At 46.8% G+C, this 24231-nt stretch overlaps 1 protein-coding gene across 2 annotated transcripts in view; it reads right to left on the minus strand.

The window, feature by feature from the left end:
* The window catches only part of GON4L (gon-4 like), a 46604-nt gene that overhangs the window by 10351 nt on the left and 12022 nt on the right, over positions 1–24231 (minus strand). The window contains exons 7-20 of one of the 2 annotated variants that reach the window (XM_056123621.1): positions 23342–23392; positions 22109–22204; positions 20171–20290; positions 19472–19645; positions 16391–16583; positions 15367–15468; positions 12333–12373; positions 10641–10744; positions 8403–8601; positions 5374–5460; positions 4557–4728; positions 3148–3292; positions 2316–2466; positions 663–779 (exon numbers count right to left, since the gene is read on the minus strand). In XM_056123621.1, coding sequence (XP_055979596.1) covers positions 663–779; positions 2316–2466; positions 3148–3292; positions 4557–4728; positions 5374–5460; positions 8403–8601; positions 10641–10744; positions 12333–12373; positions 15367–15468; positions 16391–16583; positions 19472–19645; positions 20171–20290; positions 22109–22204; positions 23342–23392 — 1752 coding nt within the window. Of the gene's footprint in view, positions 1–662; positions 780–2315; positions 2467–3147; positions 3293–4556; positions 4729–5373; positions 5461–8402; positions 8602–10640; positions 10778–12332; positions 12374–15366; positions 15469–16390; positions 16584–19471; positions 19646–20170; positions 20291–22108; positions 22205–23341; positions 23393–24231 lie in introns of both variants that reach the window. The other variant, XM_056123620.1, reaches the window with a different exon arrangement.

Below are 24231 nucleotides of genomic sequence, written 5' to 3' on the forward strand. Positions count from 1 at the left end.
CTTGCCTCAGCTACGCATTAAGAAACATCATTTCAGGAGCTGGAGCAATAGCACAGTGGGTAGGGCGTTTGCCTTGCACACAGCTGACCTGGGTTCGATTCCCAGCATTCCATATGGTCCCCTGAGCACCGTCAAGATTAATTCCTGAGTGCAGAGCCAGGAGTAACCCCTGTGCATTGCCAGATGTGGCCCAAAAAGCAAAAAAAAAAAAAAGAAAGAAAAAACTATCATTTTTATCATTTCTCCCACAAGCGTTGATTCTTTTGCTTTTTAAGTTTTGAGGCCAAAACTAGCAGTACTCAAGGATAACTCCTGGTGAGGCTCAGGGGATCAAAGCCAGGTCAGCGGCATGCAAGGGACAGTGCCTTAACCCTTGTTCAGGGCCACGCCCAGCAGGGCTCAAGCTCATGCTATGCCTGTGCCCCACACTTGCGCTGTCTTCCCTGGGCCCCTAACCATTCTTCACTCCCTGGGTGAAACAGTCATGGATTCACCCAGGGAGGGCAGGTGCAGTGGGAGGAGCAGAAGAGGAAGGGTGGCTGGACGAAGACGAGCGTCCAGGATAACTAGAGCGTGAGGGGTGAGAGGCGACGATGTGTGGCCATCTCCGCGGGGTGCTCAGCAGTCCTGCCCAACAGCCTCAGCGGAGGGGCATACTGTACCTTCAACCAGAAGGGGAGCCGGTGCTCCTCCCGCTCAATGGGCGGCTTCCACTGATGCGGCTGGATCTCTTCACAGCACTTCACCAAGATGGGCAGCTGCTTGGTCTTCTTGTAAAACTGGGCAGGAGGAAGAACAGACAGCATGCTCCACACTCCGTGCAGAATCACTGCCCTCAAACTGCATGCACGAGAGTGACAGCAGTTGGAGACTGACCCCCACACAAACAAAGGAAGGCCAGGGCTATAATACAGGCAGGAATGCGCTGACCTGGGTTCAATCCTGGCACCCCTCCCCTGAGCTCACCAGGAGCATCCCCTTAGCATCGCTAGGTAGAGTCCAAAAATCATAAAAATTTTTTTTAAAAAAAGGGCAGAGGATAATGCTTTTCCTATCTGATTAAACACGTCTCTAATAATACAGATTTGGCAAGATCATCAGTGTCCTCTGACTTCCACTCTGGCTTGTTAGGAAAGGGAAAACCTCAGGTCACTAAGAAACGAGGCAGATGATGAGAAAGTGCTCTTGCATCAGATTTACTCCCAGTCGACAGCTGCAGATATACACCCATGCCACACTCTTTCTACACCTGTAAAACCCTTCTAGGGGCGGGCTGGAGATAGCACAGGGGTAAGAAATCTACCTGGCACACAGCCAACTCCAGATTGAACCAAAACATCAAAACAACTTAGTTTCAGTATTTAAAGATAAAGAATAAGTTGAAAAATTAGACCAAGTGTCCAAGGGAGCATTGTACCACCTCCCTGCGGTGGTAAAAATCTTTTTTTTTTTTTCAATATCCAGGAATGTTTGAGTCTTGCCAGTGCTCCGAGGACCATGTAGTGCCAGGGATTGAACCCAAGACTCCCACGTGCACCTCAGCCTACCATGCGTGCTCTCCAGCCCACTAGTGGGGTGATCTTAATGTGACGTCCTAAGGACGGCTGTTTTACAGCAAAAGCTGAGCGTCCAGAACTAGAACAATAGAGCAGGCTTATCTTCCAGGCATGTGGTCATGAGTTCAATCCCTGGTGTTCTGCCCCCAGACAGTCCTGGTCCATGCCCCACAGTTTGGTGACTTACCTGCGTCTGCCCTCAGCCTTGTCCCCTTCTCTTGTCAACACAACTTTCTCTCTGTCCTGCTTCCTCTCCCTCTCCTTTCTCTCTCTTGCCTCCTATTTCCCTAAATAAATTTCTCTTTATGAAATATTTACTTCAAGAAAAAAAAAAGAAATTAAGTTTTAGATAAAAGGTCCTTCCCTTCACTGAGGCTAAAAAGCGGAAAATGTACCTAAATGGATAGCGCAGGAAGTATTCTATTCAGGGAGGGAGCTTTGGGCCAAACCACGGGCCCCAAGGGATCACTCCTGACTCTGTGCTCAGGGTTAATCCTGATTCTGTGCTGAGGGATCATTCCTGGCTCTGTGCTCGGGGACCACCCCTCACTCTGCACTCAGGGATCACCCCTTGCTCTGTGCTCAGGGATCACCAGTGGCTCTGTATTCAAGAATGACTCCCAGTTCTACGCTCAGGGATCACTCCTGGCTCTGTGCTCCAGAGTCACCCCTAGTAGGGCTCAGAGGACCCTATGCAGTGCTGGAAATAGAAGTGGTGGGCTGCAGGCAAGGCAGATCCCGGCCCGGGGAGGTACTCACTTTGATGATGTTGTTAGGGGCTCTGCTCAAGTTGAGGTTCTTGATTCTCACTGTCAGCTGCTGGGCGGTCTTGCACGTAAGGAGGTACTTGCTGATCAGAGGCTTGGGCAGCTCTGTCCCTTCAAAGTGCTTCAGTCCTAAAGCTAACAAACTACAAGACAGAGCAGCAACGGAGGTGTCTCAGGCACTGCTCCTGCAGGGCCTCTCCAGACCAACGCCCTATTTCACAGCCCACTATTAAGAGTCTCTAACTCTGGTCCAAGTCAAGACCACTCAAAAGGTAACAACGCTGGATATTTACTGTGCACTAGAAATAATCAGGAGTTCACAGTGAAGTGAACCAGGAAAAAGTAGGCATGAAAATGGCAAACCATAATGTATTTTTCCTGTTTTGTTGATCTGGGGCCACACATGGTGGTGCTCAGGGCTTGGCTCTGCGCTCAGGATCGTTCCTGGCAAAGTTCAGGGTCCTGAACAGGGATTAGCCTGTGTAAAGTGAGCTACCTGCTGTAGCATCTCTCCACACATCTAACTGCAGTCCTTTATTGTTGTTTACCAGGAGTAAGCCCTGGGCACTGAGTATGGCCCGAAAATTGAGGGGAAAAAAATTAAAAGTGTTTACAAATGTGCAGGTCACCACCACCAAAAGGACAGTATTGGGCCCTGCTAAGTGCAAACACACTCCACACTCTGCCCATCCACCAGACTTTCCTTTTAGACTTTCACGCCAGTTTTTATTATCTAGGCCTTATTACTCCAAAGTGCCTCAAGGGAAAAACAAGGTCCCTCCTTGGACAATGTGTGCTTTTGCTCCCCCATGATAAACCCTTACTTGTCCTCAGCCTTGGTGAACAAAATCTTATCCTGGGGATTCTTGGCCTTCAGGGAACACACAGGAAGCAGCTCAGGATACATGAACACCTTGTTAGTGGCCAGAATCCATGCCACTTGCTTTGGCAAACAAGGAAATTCAGAGGCTGTAAGGGGGAAAAAAATCTGAGATAAGTGAAATTCTAGGACACCTGAGGCTTCTATTTTGTTTTTTGGGCCATACCAGTGATGCTCAGTACTTACTCCTGGCTCTGCATTCAGCAATTACTCCTGGAGGTGCCCAGAGGACCATATGGGGTACGAGGGATGGAACCCTGGTCAGCCATATGCAAGGCAAATACCCTACCTGCTGTACTATCATTCTGGTCCCAACACAAGAATTCTTAAAAGCATGAGAAGGTCGAGGAAAGAACTTGATGCTGGAGGACTTGCCACACACATGTGACCCTGGGCTTGACCCCTGGAATCATGTACACACATGCACACTTCTGAAAGCAGTTTTGGTTTTGTTTTGTTTTGTTTTGTTTTTGTAGGAGTACTTGAAAGCAGTTTTTTAAGAATGGGAGGTATGAGGGCTGGAAACATAGTACAGCGAGTAAGGTCTTGCACACAACCAGCCGGGGCTCATCCCTAGTACCCCAATCCCTGCCTAGAGTTATCCCTAAGCACAGAGCCAAAGTAACCTATGCGCATAACAGGTGACCTAAAAATAAAAACAAGGGGCCAGAATGGGTAGGGCGTTTGCCTTGCATGCGACTGACCCAGGTTTGATCCCCGGCATCCCATATAGTCCCCAAGCACTGCCAGGAGTAATTCTAATTCCTGAGTGCAGAGCCAGGAAGAATCCCTGGGCACCTGGGCATCACCGGGTGTGACCCAAAAAAGCAAAAAATATAAATATTCAAATAATTTTTTCTTTGTAAATAAATATAAAATATATACATAAATAAAAGGAGATATCATTACAAATATTATGATGAGACTGGTTTTTATTTTCCTGATGGGGCAAATCAAATGCAGGGCTTCACACATGCAAAGCCACGTGCCATATTCCTGGCTGCTAAAATGAACTGATCTTAAGAACAGACTGAAAACCTAAATATAAACCATCTTTACCAGATGGCAGTTAATCTCCATCTTTCACTGTACAAACCCTCATACTTACATGATCCCACATCGCCACCCTACCACAACCTCATCCTGCCCCTTGCCTTCATTGCTTCTTTAGTGCCGACTTTATCGTGTACTTGTAGAGCTTAGAAAATGAACGCCAACGGAGGCAGAAAGAGTGGAGGGTGGGGGGACCAATATCCTATCTCCTCCATCCCTGAGAGCAGCTGGGAGCATGGGGCTGAGCCTCTGTCCCCTCCCTACAGGGGAGCACCCGGAGCAGACACGCCTGCGCCCTACCAGTCTTCTTGCCAGTCTTCCGGGGACTCCGCTCAATGCTGACATGAGTGCTGAAGTCTTCAATGAGCTGCACGGCTCCCGCCAGGTTACACGGCTGGAACAAGGTCTGAAACTTGGGGTTGAACTGATGGTGGAGGGCGATGGAGCTTTGTGCAAAGGTTCCCAGCTCTTTCTGGGAAAACAGGACAGGAAGGGAATCTAAATTAGAGTGAACACTAGTAGATGGCCTCTAACAATTATCCTCCTGAGAAGAAACGCTGGGCCAGGCCACGCTGCGGTGACGGTATAGCGGAGAAGGTACTTGCCCTCACGGGGTCAATGTGGCACCCCCAAGTGTCACCAAGCCCCACCACAAATGATCCCTGAGCACAGAGTCAGGAGTAAGCCCAGAGTACAGAGCCATGGGTAAGCCCTGAGAATCACTGGGTATGGCCCCAAAACTTTAACCAATAGGGAAACTAAAGATTAAGCTCTTTTTTCTAAAAAAATTTCAAAATATCATGAGCAACATGTAGACATAAAACAATGGCATTGAGACAAATGAATGGATAATGAATTCAAGGAAAAAGAGTATCAGGAACCTAATGAGTCAGAATGGGTCGACAGAAGAGGCGGAGCGCCCGAGGCAGAGGACTCTGTCCTTTAACAGAAACCAGGGGCTGGTGTTTCTGGAGAACACGGGGAAGTGCACAGAACAGCAGCAGGATATTCAGGATATGATCGGCATCAGCAATGCTGCACAAACAGCTGTGAGACAGGAAGTTCCAGGCTAACGGCATCCCCCAGTCTTGAGAGCTAGGGACACTTAGAACCTTACAAGAAAGATCCTGGTGGTGGTGGCCTCCGAGCTGAGACTGGGGTTGGAGGTGGCAAGAAGGTGGATCTGCGTCAAGAGCTGGACGTGCTGGGGAGGGAGAAAAGAGAGCAACAGGTCACAGTCCGGTCAGCCCAGGAGCCCAAGATGTCTGCGGAGCATCAGACATGCCGTGCTTTCTGGGGAGACGGCAACACAACCGCAGGCAGTCCCTGAGCAAAATAACAGAAGTGAAGAAAGCTTAACCGCCTGGCAGAGGGACCAAGATGAGAAATTGCCCTGCACAGGGCTGAGAGATGCCTCAAGGACGGGGCACGTGCTTTGCATGTGGGAGGTCTGGATTCCATCATGAGCACCACCCAGGCCCTAAGCACTTCTGGCGGTGGCCCACAAGCCAAGAGCCAGGACATTCCCAAAGCACCGCCAGGGGTGACACAAGATGCTCAAAGAAAGAGGGTGGGATGAGGAGAAAGAAAACAACAATGAAAGCTATATCACTTAAGAAGGAATTACTTAAAAACTTCTGAAAGCTTTATTTTTGGACACTCCCAATAGGATAGTGCTCAGGCCTCACTCCCGACAGTGCTCTGGAGACCATCTGTGGTGCCAGGGATCAAACCAGGACCCATCAAATGCAAGGCAAGTGCCATAACCCTGTCCCATTCCTCTTTGAAATATTTACTTCTGAATATAATCAGGGTCCTTAAACACATTTTGGGAGCGGGGGGCCATACCCAGCGGTGCTCAGAGATCACTCTTGGTGGTGCTTGAGGACCATATGGAATGCTGGGGATCAAACATGCACCAGCTACATAAAAGGGAAACGCCCTACCCGCTATGCTATCACTCTGCCCGCCCCGCCCGCCAAGTACATTCTTACCTGAATCATAAGGACACAGATATAATGATATGTCAAGGTCCTAACTCTGGGGGTGCAGTGCCGCCAGCAGATCAACCTGTACCTGCGGGGCAAGTGCATCAGCAGCCTGATGGTACCTTCAGGCTTCCTGACACCCCAAAACAGCTGCTGCGCTACAGGATAGACCCCTAAAACGCAGGACCAAAGTTCCCAATAAATTCAATGGCTGAAAGTTAGGTATGTGAGAGCCATACCCACAAACCACTTCTGGCTCAGCTATACAAGCTAATTTTTCGACCTTGCTTCAGAAACCCATAAATAAATCTCAAAAGAGATCAAAAGCAGCAGTTAATGCCTCTGGTGCCATATAAGCTCATTAACAGCCATGATCCAGAAACCTCGGAAGAGAGCAACACTCTGCAGAGATGCCTCTGGACCTCAAAGTCACCATCCAGTTAAAAATTTAATTCTACTTGTATCACCCTATCACCTACCCACATCACCTAAAATCTTAGAATACCTGGAGCGCGTGACCATGTGAAATTTTATAATCTACACCACTGATGTACAAGAGTAGCACACCACATTTGATGGGGTATAAAGTAGGAGGCAACCAATCTTGATTAAAAAATATATCAGATTAATACCCAAGAATAGCCGAGATCAGTACCAGGAGGATTACTCCATGGCTTAGAGGCCAGCCGGGCATTCTAGGGGAAAGGGCAGCTCAGATAGAGAAGGGAACACCAAATAAAGGGTGTTGGGAGGATCCTCCCAGGAGGGGAGATACATGTTGAAAGTAGACTATGGACTAAACATGACTGCCACTCAATGCCTCTTTTGCAGACCACAACACCCAAAAGGAGAGAGAAAAACAAAAGGGAATGCCCTGCCACAGAGGCAGGGTGGGATGGGGGGAATGGGGTGGGAGGGATACTGGGATCCATGGTGGTGGAAAATGGGCACTGGTGGAGGGATGGGTATTTGCTCATTGTATAATCAAAACCCAAGCACAAAAATTTGTAAGTCTACAATTGTACCTCACAGTGTTTCACTAATAAACATATATATATATATATGAAACTAACATTAAAACAAAAAGTTATCCTACTAAAAAAAAACTATATATACATATGTATATATATATATATATATATATATATATATATGGGCCAGAGTGATAGTACAGCAGATAGGGTATTTGCTTGAACGCAGCTGACCTAGGTTTGATCCCCGGCATCCCATATGGTCCCCCAAGCACCGCCAGGAGTAATTCCTGAGTGCAGAGACCCCCTAAGCATCGTTGGATGTGACCCAAAAAGAAAAAAATCTATATATCTATCTAGATAGACAGATATTAGCACACAAGGCTCAAAATTTAACAACATGTTAGTAAACTCTTATACAAGGGCTTAATGTCTCCAGGGTGAGATACAACAATCTTCACATACTTTCCTCTAAAGAAACCTTTTTTCGATCATTTTTAGTGGGTTATTCATAACAAGCAATACAAAATAAATAATTAAGGTCCTGCTTTGGGACAGACTTTGTGTTGGATCATTTGTATGACTGAAACCCAATCATGAACAGCTCTGATCTATCTCACAGATACTCAATAAAAAAATTTTTTAAAATAAAAAAAAAGTAATGTGGAGTTCATGCCAGCTTAAGTTCATGCCAGCTTCAGTCAGCTTAATCAGTGACTGAATAAAGAGCAGTACTCCTACATTTAGGAAAAAAAAAGAAGATCCTAACTCAAGAACTGGAGTAATAGTACAGTGGATAATACAACTTCCTTGCATGTTGCTAAACCAGATTCAATACTTGTCATCCTATATAATCCCCTGAGCCCTGCCAGGAGTGATCCTTGAGCACAGAGCCAGGAGTAAGCCCTGATCATTGCTGGGTGTAGCCCAAAAACTTTCCAGCATCCCCACATGATCCCCTAAGCACCACCAGGAATAATTCCTGAGTGCAGAGCCAAGAGTAACTCCCTGAGCATCGATGGGTGTGATCCCCAAAACAGCAACAGATGATGCTGACAGGATGATCCTGTGTTCTCAAAGGGTTCAGTGGATGTAAAAACTCTATTTCTGATGAGAAAGCTGCTAACTTGGTGCACCTGTGTCTGGCCATGCGATGACCCAACACTAGGGCCACCAGGAAGTCACACCTGCTGCATCTGCTGTTGGAGGCGCTTCCTCTGCGCTGGGTCAAGGGTCAGCGTCTGCTGGACTTTCTCCTCCGGGGGCTTCACCCGCTCCACCTCCTGCTGCTGCTTGGCTGACGATTTCTTCATCTTCAGCTGCTCAAGGAGCTCCTTTACTGCACGGTGTTGCTCATTGAGCAAGTTTGCCAGGGGTTCCTCAAACCTACACCGAACAAAGAGATGATTAAACTTGAACATGAGCCTGAATCTACAGTACATCCAACTGCTAACGAAGGATCAAGGCAGTCAGAATCATCCCAGCAGTGAAAACTTCCCTGCCGTCACAAGGCAAATCTAACTGCTGGTAGCAAAGACTCAAATCCAATGACTGTGAGTGGAACAAAGCCCTCTGTCTGAGTGACAGAGGACGTTTTTCTGTCCAATTAAGCAAGCACTTAAGGTGCAAATGGGAACTCATTTGTCTTCCATCACACTGAGAACCATCTGAAACAGAAAGTCAAGCATTCATCTTAAAATACCCATCATTCCAATTTCCGCTCTCAGTTTCTCCCATTCTCATACTCATGAATTCAGGCTCCCCTGTGTTCCTTTCTTTTGCTGTTTTCTGGGGGCCATGCCCACTTGTGCTCAGTGCATACTCCTCGTGGGGCCTAGGAGACTGTACAGGTGGTAGGCTTCAAATCTAGGTCAGTTATGTACAAGGCAATTGTGCTACCAGCTGTGCTATCATTTGGGCCCTGGCCGGAGATTTTCTAATGCTTTTTGGTCATGCTGCCGGTCAACTCTAATACCAGACACCTCTCAAGCCCATGAGGGCCTGGGTCTATGCTGCGTCAGTCATAGAAGAATTTATAACCCTCAGCTCCCCTTCTCTAGGCTTTCAACTCTTCCCTACCATCATCCTGTCGTCTGCCCCATCTCTCCATCCAATTAAGAGATAGGTCAGACGAGAGGGCATTTACCTTGCCTGCGGCCAAGTAGGGTTCAATTACGGGCATCCCATATGGTTCCCCAAGCCCTACCAGGAGTAATTCTTGAGCACAGAGCTATGAGTAAGCCATGAGCACTGTCGGTGTGGTCCAAAAACCAACAAAATTCCCTAATAAAAACAATCCACCTGTTGAGTTGATAAGTGGGACTGAAACATGCTTATGCAAAGATCACAGCATTATGCATCCATAGGAAGAAAGGCTGCATCCTACTCTGCCAATTCTCTCAGAGCTACACCCTGGAATGAGTGAATGGCTCAATTCTGGAACACCTTAAAGAAGTCTAAAAAAAAGAAAAAGCGAAATGTATGAGGCGGCTGGAATAGTACCTGATTTGACTAGGGAATTCATTCACAGAGTGGAAATATACCAAATTTTTTACTTTTTGTCTTATAATTTTGTCAATTATTATTATAACTATATCAATTATTCTTCAACGAGGACTAAAATCAGGGAAACCTTGAGGCTTCTGGCAAGTCTCTTTGTGCTACCCACTGCCACGGAGTGTGACGTGTGTCTGGTTCTTCACCCTGGGGAGCAAGCCTGGACTCTTCACTGCGAGCCCCCTGCTCACATGTAGGCGTCAGCTGGGTCCCCAGCTCTAGACAGGGGTCACCGCTGAGTTCAAATATGGGTTACACAGAGGCAGTGGGTCTGCGAAGCCAGTTCTGTCCCACCTGGGCACAAACCACACCTTGACCTGCGCCCCTCACTGGAGGATTGGACGCTGCTGCCATTCCAAACGGCTAGCAACAGATTCAAGGAGATGGTCACACAACCATGACAAAAACCAGGGGCAGAATAAAAGACTCGACTTTCCAGATAAGCCAACCAAAGTGCCCTATCAGGTGAGGAGGGGCAGAGGGAAAATAAAAAGAAGACTTTTTAGTTGGGGGCTGTCGTGACTGCCTGCAGGGTCCACTTACACTGACCAGAGATGCCGGCAAATCGAGGACAAAGGGGTCTCACAAACAGGACCGTCACAATGTGGCACAGGGTCTGTGGCTGGCTGCACGAAGCCCCCCGCACCTCTCCAGCACGGCTCACCCGGAGAAGTGGCTGTGGACGCCAGCTGCTGTTTTTCCTCCCTTCCCAAACGGATACAGCTTGATCTCGAGCTGCACCGCCCCATGATAAGGAGATGCGTTCGTGGGACCCCCGACACTCCCACAGGGCTCTGAAGCCACCCCCCCAGGAGCAGTGGGGGACAGGAGCATCACCCCACTCTGTCCCGGGCCTTTGGTCAGCCTACCGGAGGGCCTGGGGGGTGTTGAAGTTGGGACGAGGCTCCGCCACACGCTCCTCCTCCTCTGGGCCATCATCTTCCATGTTGGAGAATCCCATCTCATCTTGGAACTGAGGGCAAAGGGGGGGCAGAGGAGGGTGCTCCTGGGGAATGCACCGGGGAAGTGCGGCCAGCAGTGAGAGAGGGCAGAGAAGCAGCGGACTGCAGCAGCGTTCTCTGACCGTGTCCCCCTGCGGCGGCACCTGCCTTGCTGACCAGGCGGTTCTAAACCAGAGAGTCGTCAACCTTTCTACATCTGCCTATCGGCAGTGGTCCCCAGACCAGTGGCTGAAGACCATTGGATTACAGCTCCTGATGAGAGCAAGCATCGAAACCACTCTCCAGGGCCAGAGCGACAGGACAGCGGGCAGGGTAATTGCCTGGCATGTGGCCAGTCTGAGTTTGATCCCCAGCAACCCCTATTGTCCCCTGAGCCTATCAGGAGTAAGCGCTGAGCACTGTCAGGTAGAGCCCAAAAAACAAAAGCAACACACCCTCTGCCACCTGACAGAGCCACAGTTCCACATATCCTGTCTGTATGATTATTATTCCACACAGGATACAGCTCAGCTAACTCAAATTGAGCACAAGCATCTCTGAGGAGCTAAATTTATGAGGGGGGAAAAAAAAAACCAATGTTCGGGGTTATTTAAAATTAATTTTCGGGGGGGGCGGGAGGGAAACTGGGGACACTGGTAGCGGGAAATGTACACTCATGAAGGGACAGGTGTTGGAACATTTTATGACTGAAACCCAACCAGAAAAACTATAGGGGGAAAAAAAGAGAACTGAACATAAGAAAAAATAATAAAATAAGATTAATTTGCAGTCTCAAGGCCAGAGTGACAGTATAGCGGGTAGGGCATTTGCCTTCCATGCGGCCAACCCAAGTTCAACCTCCAGCAGTCCATACAGTTTACCCAAGCATTGCCAGGAGTGATCCCTGAACACAGAGCCAGGAGTAACCCCTGAGCACTGCAGTTCAAACATGGTCCAAAAAAACAAAAACAAAACAAGAATTAATTTGCAGTCTCTAAAGATGGACCAGCGGGGGGTGGCTGGAGTGATAGCACAGTGGGTAGGACGTTTGCCTTGCACACGGCTGACCCGGGTTCAATTCCCAGCATCCCATATGGTCCCCTGAGCACCACCAGGAGTAATCCCTTGAGTGCAGAGCCAAGAGTAACCCCTGTGCATCGCCAGGTGTGACCCAAAAGCAAAAAAAAAAAAAAAAAAAAAAAACATGGACCAGCGGGGCCAGAGCGATATCACAGAGGGTCAGGCATTTGCCTTGCACGTGGCCGACCGGATTCAATCCCCGGCATCCCATATGGTCCCCTCAGCACTGCCAGGAGTAATTCCTAAGCCAGTAGTAACCCCTGAGCATTGCTGGGTGTAACCCAAAAAGGAAAAAAAAAAATTAAGATGGACCAGGGATCGCTGAGGAGGCCACCAAAACTTCTGCAAGAGAAGACCAAGAACAGCCAACACAGAGATAAGCAGAACTGCACCAGCAACTCTGGCTCTCATGGTGGACTAGAAGGAAAACTGACTCAAGCATGACCACCATCCCAGAGGGAGGGGAACTGGGACCATGACAGAATCTTCCTGGGACTCCAGTGTAAGCCCCCGCACTCTCACCCCAGAACGTTCACTCACAGTTTCAAACAGCTCCTCCATCAATTCATTCACTTCCTTTTCTGCAAAAAAAGCAAAACAGAATGCTGTTGGTACAAGTCTATCATTCTGAGTATGAGAAAATTCCAAGAAGATAGATGCTTTCTTGTTTTCATAAGATTTTTGACAAAAATCCTGTCATTCAGTTCCTTCAAAACATGTGTTAAGGGGCCAGAAAAATAGTACAGCAGGTAGGGCATCTGCCTTACACATGGCTGACCCGGTTCAATCCCTGGCATCCGATATGGTCCCCCAAGCACCACCAGGACTGATTCCTGAGCAGAGGCAGGAGCAAGACCTAAGCACTGCTGGATGTGGCCCAAAAACAAAATAAAAAAATGTATTGAGGGGCTGGAGTAATTGTACAGCGTGTAGGGCACTTGTCTTGCACATGGTTGATCTGGGCTCAACCCCCAGCCCCATAGAGGGTTCCCAAAGCCCTGCCTGGAGCACAAACCCAGGAGTAAGCCCTGATCACTACCAAGTGTGGCTCCCCCATGCCCCCCAAAAATCCACATGCTGACCCCTAGGTCTCAGTTCTTATTTGAGTTTAGGGGCCATAGCCAGCGGTGCTTGGGGCTTGGTGCTGGGGGGTGGGGATAGGACCACTCCTGGTAGTGCTGGCTGATTTCACGGTGTCAGGAATGGACCCAGGCATCCCACGTGCAGAGCACCAGGGGCTGCACACCACCGAGTCAAATGCCCCACAATCTGAGAAGGTTTGTTTTATGTTTTGTAAGTGTTAGTTTTGAGGAGGCACACCTGGCAGTGCTCAGGGCTGACTCCTGCCTCTGTGCTTAGGAATCTCTCCTGGTAGGGCTCAGAGCACCACTTGGGGTGTCAGAAATTGAACCTACATTGGTCACATGTGAGGCCCTACCCAACACACTGTACTATCTCTCCAGCCGCCCACGGAGGTAGTTCTACATGTGAAACATGGAACAGGATGTGATCTCAGTGAATCTACAATCAAATCCATAGTTTGTCAGCCTTGGCCTGGCCTACTGGAGTCAATACAGGTTCCCAGCTTCTGCCACTGCCTGTGACCTCAGGATGACTGTCCATTGACACTCAAAATGGCCAGTTACAGATCCAGGTACAGATGGATTATGAAAATCATCACAAAAATAAAGGCAAAAGCAAAAGCTTTTACATTCCAGATGCATCAGATATGGAAATTTTAGGGAGAAGGACAGAAAAATAGACTTCACACTTTGGGGTATTCCATTACTATTCAGTAATTCCATCCATAACTTTAAAGACACACACACACACACACACACACAAACACTCAGAAAACCTCAAAAGGATTGCCAATTCAACTGATGAGTTGAATTCAAAATTCTGCTTTCTCAAATTAGCAGAGTGGAATATAATGGGGATAAACTTAAAATCATACAGCTCAGCTTTTTTAAAAATGCTTTTTAATGTCCAGGAATAGATAATATGGCTCAAAACACTCTGATCTGAAATGATCTGAAGGCTCTGGCTGAATCCAAATGCACTCTAATATAACTACTCTAAAATGGTGCTCACCTCCAAGTGAGCACCAATAAACAGCAGAATTTCAGATCATATGAGGACATGATCCATTCTAGTAAAGTCTCATAAGAGACTTAAAATGGAGGGGAAAAAAAAGGGAGACTTAAAAATGATAAAATCAGGGCTGGAGAGATAGCACAGTTAGTAGGGCATTTGCCTTGCACTCAATTGACCTGGGTTTGATTCCCAGCATCCCATATGGTCCCCTGAGCACCACCAGAAGTAATTCCTGAGTGCATCGCCAGGTGTGACCCAAAAAGCAAAATAAATAAATAAAAATGATAAAATCACGGACAGGAGAGACAATATAAGGGTTAAGGCCTTACAAGAAGCCAACCTGAGCTTCACACCCCATAAGATCCCCATAGGATTTTTTTGAGTTATAGCCAGTAGTGTTCAGGGCTTATTTCTTGCTCTGTGCTCTAGAAACCATATGGGATGCCAGGGATCGGACTCAGGTCAGCAAGCACTCTACCCACTGGACTATCCCTCTAGCTTTATGTTTATAGACTAGTTTTAGTCTATCATAAAGACTTTATCACAGTCTTTATGATCATAGAACCCCATGACCAGAGAAGCTGACTCTTCATCCAGAAACCCCATAAAAGTTTGTTATTTTACTGGCAAATATTGCCAGCAACATACCAAGCCCTGGCTCTACAGCAATAAGCCACAGAAAATCTTTGACAAGCTCAGTCGCATGGTCAGTGGGGGAGAAACAATGATGAGAGACATGAGTTTCAGGACCAAACCCGACTGCTTAGGGTCTACTCTGGGCACAGTGCTCAGGGACCGTTCCTTCGGTACTTGGGAGACCATGTGTGATACTGAGTATTCAAAGCAGGGTCATGGCTGCTACAGCTACATACAGAGTAGGGTTAAAGAATCTGAAGAACCAGGGACAGAGAGACAGTAAGATGGTACAGGGGTTAAGGTGCTGGCTGCAGGCAGCTAACCCTGATTCAAAGCCCCAGAATCAGGGTTTTTGTTTTTTTTTTTTTTCACTGAGTCCCCTCCCCACATATGGTCACCAAGCACCACCAGGGAACATTCCTGAGTCAAGAGCCAGGTAAAGACCCTGGAACTGCCAGCTATGGCCCTGACCCCCTCGCCCCACAAAAAAAAAAAAAAAAAGAAAAAACTAATTAAAATAAAAATAAAAACTAATGGGTAGGAGGAAGAGTCAGCTTGAATCAGCTTCAAAATTCCTCTTGGCACCAAAGTGATAGTACAGTGGGGAGGGCGTTTTACCTTGCATGTGGTCAACCCAGCTTCGATCCCCAGCCCCAGCATCTCATATGGTTGATCCCCCTAGTACCACCAGGAGTAATTCCTGAGTGCAGAGCCAGGAATAACCCCTGTGCATGCCAGGTGTGACCCCAAAACAAACAAACAAAATTCCTCTTCATAATCAACAAAGAGCAGCGGGTGGATGTGAGACAGCCACGATACGGCTCAGCAAGCAGAGACTCACTGGTGATTCTCACGGCCCGGTCCGTTCGGAAGTCCTCTGTGTCCGGCTCATCCAGGTCTTCCAGGAAGTTATACTCTGGATCATCATCATCATCTGCTTCATCTAAGACAAAAAATGTTTCAGACACTTGATCTCAACTCTGAAGTCATTTCTCTAGTTACGCTCTTAAGACAGTTAAAAGCACAATAATCTGTTTCAGTAAAGCACATTTCTTTATCCTTTTCTTTCTTTCTCTGATGGGGGCCTCTCAAGTTCTACTCAGGAGGCTTGGGGGGATCCTCCTGGTCAAGGTTAGGATTAAGGCTTTGGTATTTGATATATATTTATTGGCACAGACGAATGACATTACTAAATCGGATTACAGAACCTGAATAAATAGTATGATTATGTTAGAAAAACAACCCTCAGCAGGTAGGGCGCCTGCCTTGCACACAACTGACCTGGGTTTAATCCCCGGCACCCTATATGGTCCCCCAAGCATCACCAGGTGTGATCCCTGAGCACAGAGCGGTGAACCCAGGTTCAATTCCCAGCATCCCATATGGTCGGTCCCCCTAGTACCACCAGGAGTAATTCCTGAGTGCAGAGTCAGAAATAACCCAAGTACTGACAGGTGTGGCCCCTATTCTTTTTTTTCACTGAGTCCCCTCCCCAAAACTCTACCTCTAATTGAACAAACACCCCTCCCCAAACTTCACCTGGGGCTATTAGCACCCCTGGATTGTGGCAGCATCTCTGGGGTGAAGGGAACATGGTATCACCCACTTTGGGAAACACTGATTAAGTAATGCAATTTTGTTGTTGTTACTTTGTGGCCATCTCCAGCTGTGCTCAGGGCTCACTCCTGTCTGCTCTGTGCTTGGGGATTATTCCTAGTGGTATTCAGGGGACCCTGGGTAGTGATGGAGATTGAACCCTTGTTGGATGTATGGAAGGCAACTATCCTACCAGCTGTACTATCTCTCTAGCTCAACTACTGAAATTTTTACTGGAGATAATAATCCCTGCAAACAAAGCCACTTACCCTCATTGCCTACATCGTCATTCATGAGACCCCCTAGCCAATTCTTCCAGTCCTCGTCATCTGCTGTATGGGGGTCATACATGTCTGGGGTGATGTCTGGCGCCCGCAGCTCTGCCTCTAGCTGCCCCAGGGGCACATCTTTCAGAGGCATCTTGGAGCGGGTTCGGAAGGCGATGAGACTGTCATCCATGGGCTAATGAACACAACAGGAAACCAAAGCATGTCACTCAACCCATGCTTCAAGATTCACTCTCACCTTTATCAGATTCTTATTCTCTCTTTCTCTCTCTCTCTCTCTCCCCCCACTCCGTCCCTCCCTCTCCTCTTTCTCCTTTTCCCTCTCTCTCCCTCCCTCTCCCCCTTCTCCCTTCTCCATCCCCCTCCCATCTCTTCCTCCCTCTCCCTCCTCCTCTCTCATACCAAACCCATACCACAGTCACATTCCTGGCCCTGTGTTTCTTCTTTATTTTGGGGTTTTTTTCGTTTGTTTTCTCTTGGGCCACACCTGGTGATCTTCAGGATTTACTCCTGGCTCTGCACTCAGGATCATTCCTGGCAGAGCTCAGGGAGCCATTACTGGTGCTAGGGATCAAACCCGGGTCAGAAGTGTGCAAGAAAGCACCAGTCCGCGGTCCCTGGGTCTAACTTTTCAAAGAACCCCCCAACACTTCCATGTGGCTTCACGCCTGACTTTCTTAGATGACATGTGTCTGCGTGCCTCCACTTGTTAGTGTCCACTTTCATATAGCAGATATGAAATGGCATCTCACTGCCGTTTCTACTGGGCTTGGGGCCACACTGAGATGTGCTCAGATTTCACTCCTGGCAGCTCGGGGCAGTGCCCTTCCTGGACCAAAGCCAGGGCCCACAGAAGCAGAGTAGACACACGCTTGCCCACCGAGCCACATTTCTAGCCCTCACTAGAGATCCTTTTTTGTGTTGTTTTGTATTAGTCTTCGTTTTTCTGGGCCACACCCAGCTGTGTTCAGGGTTTACTCCTGACTCTATACTTAAGAGATCACTCCTGGCAGATGCAGGGACCTGTGACATGCCAGGGGAATCAAACCTGGGTTGGCCACATACAAGGCAAGTGCCCTAACTGCCTTTTCTATCTCTCTAGTTACTATGATTTTTATTTTCATCTCAGCTGTGTGATCCAAGGCCAAGGGCTTGTCATCACTTGAAATTGTCTGTTCCCTTATTTCTCTAGACACCACAGCTGAGTGATATCATGCAGTATTTGTCCTTCCCCTTGACTTACTCCACTTAACATGACGCCCTTCTGTGCCCACCAAGTTGCAATGAACTGTGCGGTCTCATCTTTTTGACAGCTGCCCAGTACTCCATTATAACATGGACCACAACTTCTTGGTTTATACATCCACACATCCACAGTTGGACTTTTGGGTTGTTTTCATATTCTGGCATCTGGCATCTAAGTCTTTTTGAATTAACACTTTTGTGTTACGGGTGGTAAATGCAGAGTAGCAGAAGGATCATAGGAGAGCTCAATTTTTTTTTTTTTTTTTTTGCTTTTTGGGTGACAACCAGCAATGCACAGGGCTTACTCCTGGCTCTGCACTCAGGAATCACTCCTGGAGGTGCTCAGGGGACCATATGGGATGCCGAGGATAGAACCCAGGTCAGCCGCGTGCAAGGCAAATGCCCTCCCTGCTGTGCTATTACTCCAACCCCGAGAGCTCAATTCTTACGTATTTCAAAAGTATCATTCTGCTCTCCAGAGAGGATAATCATTTGGCATTTCCCACCAACAGTGAGTAAAAGGATCTTTCTCAATGCCTCAACATTTGCTATTTGCAGTTGTTTGGGTTTCTGTCATTCTTATTGCCATGAGATGACGTCTCATTTTTGCTTTGGTATGCATTTCCCTAATAAGAGATGATGAACCCACTGGTGGCTATGCAGATGTCCTCCCCTTGGGAAACAGCTGTTCATCACCTCTCCCCTTTTTTTGATGGGCCATTGGTATTTTTGTTCTGGAGCTTTAACTGCTTCATAGATCTTGGATATTATCCCTTTATCTGACATGCGGCATTGAATAGGAATAGTTTCTCACATTTAATAGGGATCTCTGTATTAGAACCAAAGATTTTTTGCCATGTAAAAACTTTTTATTTAGGACCAAAGCAATAGCACAGTGAGAAGGGCATTTGACTTGCCTGTAGCCAACCGAGGTTTGATCCCCAGCATTCCCTATGGTCCCCCGAGCACCCCTATGAATGATCCCTGAGCACAGAGTCATGAGTAAGCCCTGAGCGCCACAAGTGTTTTAATCCCACAAAAAAATAATAAATCTGACTATTAGATAACATTTCTGGGTCCTTATTTTGAAAACTAAACCACCTCTTTTTAGGAATGTAAAATGGTAACATGGTAATGGATTCAGGCATGGGACCGAGAGGGTATAGTGGGTAAGGTTGCTTGAGGCCAACCTGGGTTTGATCCCCAGCACACCATATGGCACCATGAGAGTGCACAGAGCCAGGAATAAGCCCTGAGCACTCTCAAAAAAAAAAAAATTTAGAAGCAAGAGCATTATGATTGCAAGATACTCCAAAATGACCCAACCTAAAAAACATGCAAAACGGAAAAGGGGGAGAAAGAATGATTCAACAAGCCTAGGGGTCATAGAGGTCACAGGATGGAGCACACGTGTTGCATGCAGGTGGCCCAGGTCTGATCCTTGACACTGCAGAGCCCCCTCAAACAACAAGCCAACAGCAGCCATAGACACTGCAAGGGATATAACCCCCCAGAAAAATAAAAAAAATGACAGAACTATGTGGGGTAACATTTGATATTTGGGGAACCAGGGCAAAGTCTGGGGTGCCTGTGTTCCACATTTAAAAATGCTGTCACATACTTTATTCCTTCCTTGGGAGCCAGCGAGGTCATACTCCCCTCCCAAATGGCACAAACCAACTGAGTATCGGAGACTTCCAATTTCCGAGCTCTGACTCTAATACCGGAATCTAACAATTTCCCTGTTCCCCTCCCAATCTGAGCCACATGCACATCAGTCCCTCTGACATGCTCTGGGACTCAGGTCATGAGGTTCACCTGGAAAGAATCCATGCAGACGGGACCGGAAGCCAGCTCCTCGTCCACTGCGTGTAGCTTCTCCATGAAAGTGCTGTCCCGGGTCTGCCTGGGCTTGGGAGGGGGCGGGGGCCCCATGGGCACCACCTCAGCACTGATGTGCCTCACGGCAGGTGTGCTGGCGACTTTCTCTGCCTGATTCAAAGGGGAAACCAGGTTTAAAAAGGAAGGAAAAAAACAAACAAACAAAAAAAAGCACCCGAAGAGAAAGACAAGGCCATCCCTGTGTGAGTGACAGCCCCATATCCACCAGGCAGAACCTCGCTGATGAAGAAAGACAGAAGGAGCTACTCAGGGCTTTCATCGTTTCCAATCAAGCTAACAAGACAGCAGTTCACCAAAACTGGGAGTCTAATAAAAATAACGTTTGGAACAGTATTAGAAAACACAGTATGAGATAAAAGAAGGATAAAAGAATGAAATGCTATTCATCACTCATTTTCCAGTCCTATCTGAGACACATGAAAGCCCCTTCTTGTTCACTGAAATTCAGTTTTCCCTTCGACATTCACTGGTTTAAGGGACTCTGAAATCAAAACAGTCATCAACTCCAAGGACTTGATTATCTTGAACCACGTTTGCCAAAGGTTGACAACCCAGAATAACCATAAATAAATGATCTACTGTTGAAAGTGTCTTTAACCCAATCTGTGGACTTACCTCCGACAGCATGCTGTTCTCCTCATCTGTTTCGGTCATTTCAGAAGACTGCCTCAATCTGGATTTCTTTGCTCCCCGGGGTAACGATGCCGAGCTTTCAACATCACTTTCCAACAGACTCTACAAAGCAAATCCAGATCATTCTGATATTTATGCTACTATCTCATTCTGAACTTAAAGGATGTCAAAAGAAAAGAATCACAAAACATCAATCACTGTGCTGGAGCGATAGAACGCTTGCCTTGCACACGGCCAACCTGGGTTCGATCTCTGGCATCATCCCCTATAGAGGCCAAAGAGCCGCCAGTAGTAATTCCTGAGTGCAGAACCAGAAGAACCAGAAGTAACCCCTGAGCATTGCTGGATGTGGCCAAAAAATAAATAATAACAAAGACACATCAATCATTATTCCGATCAGACAGTACAACAGGTAAGAGCTCATCTTTAATGCGCTGACCTGTATTTGATGCCAAGCACACGTGGACCCCTGGGACCTGCCAGGAGTGATTCCTGATCAGGGCTGAGTGAGAGTCAAATCACTGCACTTAAGCACACACACAAAAATAGCAACAAATAAAAGTCCTTTGCAGGGCTGGAAAGATAGTAAAAGGGTAGAGCATTTGCCTTGCACGCGGCCAACCCGGGTTTGATCCCAGGCATCTCATATGGTCCCCTGAGCCCACCTGGAGTAACTCCTGAGTACAGAGTCAGGAATAAGTGCTGAACACTGCTGGCTGTGGCCCAAAAATAAAAACAAAGCAAATAAAGAACACATTAATAAATGGATTATTGGGATCACAGCAATAGTACAGTAGGTAAGGCATCTGTCTTGCATGTGGCCTACCCAGGTTTGATCTGCAGTATCCCATATAGTACGCGGAGCACCACCATGAGTCATCCCTGAATACAGAATCAGGAACAAGCCCTGAAAACCACCAGGTGTGACCCCAAAAACCAGTAAATAAATGGATTGTTACATAGCAATAAAAATAAGGTATAGCTATACATAAGACTGCTGATAAATCTCAAAGGCATACATAATACTGTGTCTGAACAATGCTAGGCACAAGAGCACATGTATTCTATATGTTCTAATTTACAGAAGGTTGAGAAAGAATAAAAAATTAAAGTATGGGAGGCTGAAGCAATAGCAGCGGGCAGGGTGCTTGCTTGCATGTGCCCAACCCAGGTGCAATCCCAGACTCTCCTTGGGTTCCCAGAGCCCCATCAGGCATGAGCCCTAAGCAGAGCCGGTAAGCCCTGAGCACTACCAGGAACAGTCGAAAAACAAAACAAAACAGAAGAAGTCTACAATACTTCATATTTAAGTTTAATGAGTATGAAACAGAGACAGAAACTGCCTGAGGTGAAGGCAGTGGAAGCAGATAGTGTTACCATTGGGGAGAGGTGATAGTGCCTGGGAAGAACAGGCAGGGGGTGTCCTGGGGGCTGTCAGAACCAGTGACTCAGGGTCTGGAGAAGTTTTTTGGGGCGAAGTGTGGGGGATCTGGCAGGGAGTGGAGTGGTTTTTTGGTGCTCAGGATTTACTCGTGGCTCTCTCTGAGGTCAGGGATCACGCTGGGTGGGGCTTGGGGAACATATGGGATGCCAGGGATCACCCTGGTTCAGCTGCATGCAAGGCAAATGACCTGCCCAATATATTTTCTCATCAGCCCCCAGATTTTTCAAATGATTATTAAGTTGAATATTTTTATTTTCATTCTCTGCAGTCTGTATGTTGTGTTTCATTCCACAATAGCAAACATGAAAAGTAAAAGAGTATGTGGAGCAAAAAATACTGCCTTAATATGCAGAGAAATGAGTAGAAAAAAGGACTTCAAGTCTCTAGAATAACATTACTAAGAAAGCAAGATATACTCTGCCTTAATGAGCCAGCTTCTTCATTACCAACAAAGCCGCACCAGGACAAGCACCTACCTCCTCAGCAGTCTCATCTTCTTCTTCATCATCTGGCTGATACTCTTCGTCAGAGGAATCATCTTCTTCCAGGTGGATATCCACAAACTGAGGAGGCTACACAAGAATCATAAAAAGATATGGGTAGTATGAAACAAAAATCATAGGCATTTGGACATGAAGATTAGAAAGTAGACAAGGAGGGGGTCAGAGCATTAGTACAACTGGTAAGATGCTTGCCTCACACACAGACAACCGGGATTTGATCCCCAGCATCCCATATAGTCCCCCAAGCATCGCCAGGAGTAATTCCTGAGTGCAGAGCCAGGAGTAAACCCTGAGCATTGCCAGGTGTGGCCCAAAAACTAAAAACAAAAACAAGGGGCGGGAGCAATGGTACAGTGGGTGGGGCATTTTCCTTGCACATACCCAACCCTGATTCAATCCCCAGCATCCCATATGGTCCTCCAAGCACCACCAGGCTTAATTCCTGAGTGCAGAGATAGGAGTAACCCCTGAGCTACGCCAGGTGTAGCCCAAAGAGGAAAAGAAAAGAAATGAAAAGGAAAGAGAAAGAGAAAGGAGAAAGAAGAAAGAAAAGAGAAACAGAAGGCATATCGTAAAGAAAAATTCTTAGAAGTAAAACAAGAAGAACAAGTTACAAAGGGATTTCCAGCATGAGACAAAACACAGACTTTGGACTGGAGAGATATTACAGCGGGAAGGGCATTTGCCTTGCACACGGCTGACCCAGTTCAATCCCCAGCACACCATATGGTCCCCCGAGCACTACCAGGGGTGATTCCTGAGTGCTGGACCAGTAGTAACACCTAAGCATCACTGAATGTGACCCAAAAAGCAAAAACAAAACAAAACAAAACAAAAAAAAACACAGACTAACAAACTTGGACTGTGATAAAGCAACACAAAATTTCAGGATAAAAACGATACAGGCTGGAGAACTAGTACGGCTCTAGTACATGTAGGGCACTTGCCTTACATGTATGTGTCCGACCAGGATTCAATCCCTGGCATCCCATATGGTCCCCCAGCACTACCAAGAGTAATTCCAAGAGTAACCAAATAGTAAAGAGTACCCCCTGAGCATCACTAAGTGTGACCCAAAAAAACTTAAAAAAAAAAAGACAGGTTTAAAAAAAAAGAAATGAAAGAGAAAGTACCATTTCTGAGGTTAGAGGTTAGAGTTGCAGAGAATTTCTGAAAAAGAACAAGAATTACCCCTTTCAAGTTTACCTTAATTTCAGTGGCCTTCTTAATTGGTGAAATATTCCATGTTGGAATGACCTACCAACGAAAGATATAAATAATGGAGTTCCTTTAACTGAAATGGACCATTTCTTCATTTTCATTTTCTTTACCAGCTACTTAACAGATTCAGTGATCTAGGTAGATAGATGACTTCTGAATGTATATTCTCAACATGTCTCAGAGTATGAATGAGAAAAGTAGATGTATACAAAAGTGTGTCATGTTCATATCATATTATAGCTGGAGCTCACATGGAATAATGAAAGTGAAAACTTTTGGTAAATTACGAAAGTACATAAACTAAAAGATACCATAAATTCTAGTAGCTTTTGAACCAATATTTTTGTAAATTAGTTATAATACTGCCACAAGTATGCCTCCATAAAACTAGCCATAAAAATTTCTTGGTGCCAGAGAGCTAAAGCAAAGGTTAAGGTACTTACCTTGTGCCCAATCAACCCAGGCTCAATCCCTGGCACTACACGGTTCCCCAAACCCCACCAGGAGTGATCCGTAAGCAAAGTCAGGAGTAAGTCCTGAGCATCCCAGGGCATGGCCCAAGCCTTTCCACCACCAACCAAAAATAAAGCTCTAGATAAAGCTGACAATATGCTACTGGATTATAGATATAATTTCTTGACTATTTGATTATATCCTAATCAAAATCCTCTCATAAGCAAACTTCAGTGCGCCTTTCCAGGGGGTATAGAGAGTAGAGCAGGTAAGGCACTTGCCATGCATATTGCCAGCCTGGGCTCAACTCCCTGAATCCCATATGGTCCCCTGAGCCCTGCCAGAAATGAACCCTGAGCACACAGTCAAGAGTAAGTCCTGAGTAGTGCCAGCTGTAGCCCCAAAAGAAAAAAAGAAAGTCA

Source organism: Sorex fumeus, unplaced genomic scaffold (assembly GCF_029834395.1).
Source record: "Sorex fumeus unplaced genomic scaffold, SorFum_2.1 ptg000047l, whole genome shotgun sequence".
In the NCBI taxonomy this organism is placed as follows: domain Eukaryota; kingdom Metazoa; phylum Chordata; class Mammalia; order Eulipotyphla; family Soricidae; genus Sorex; species Sorex fumeus.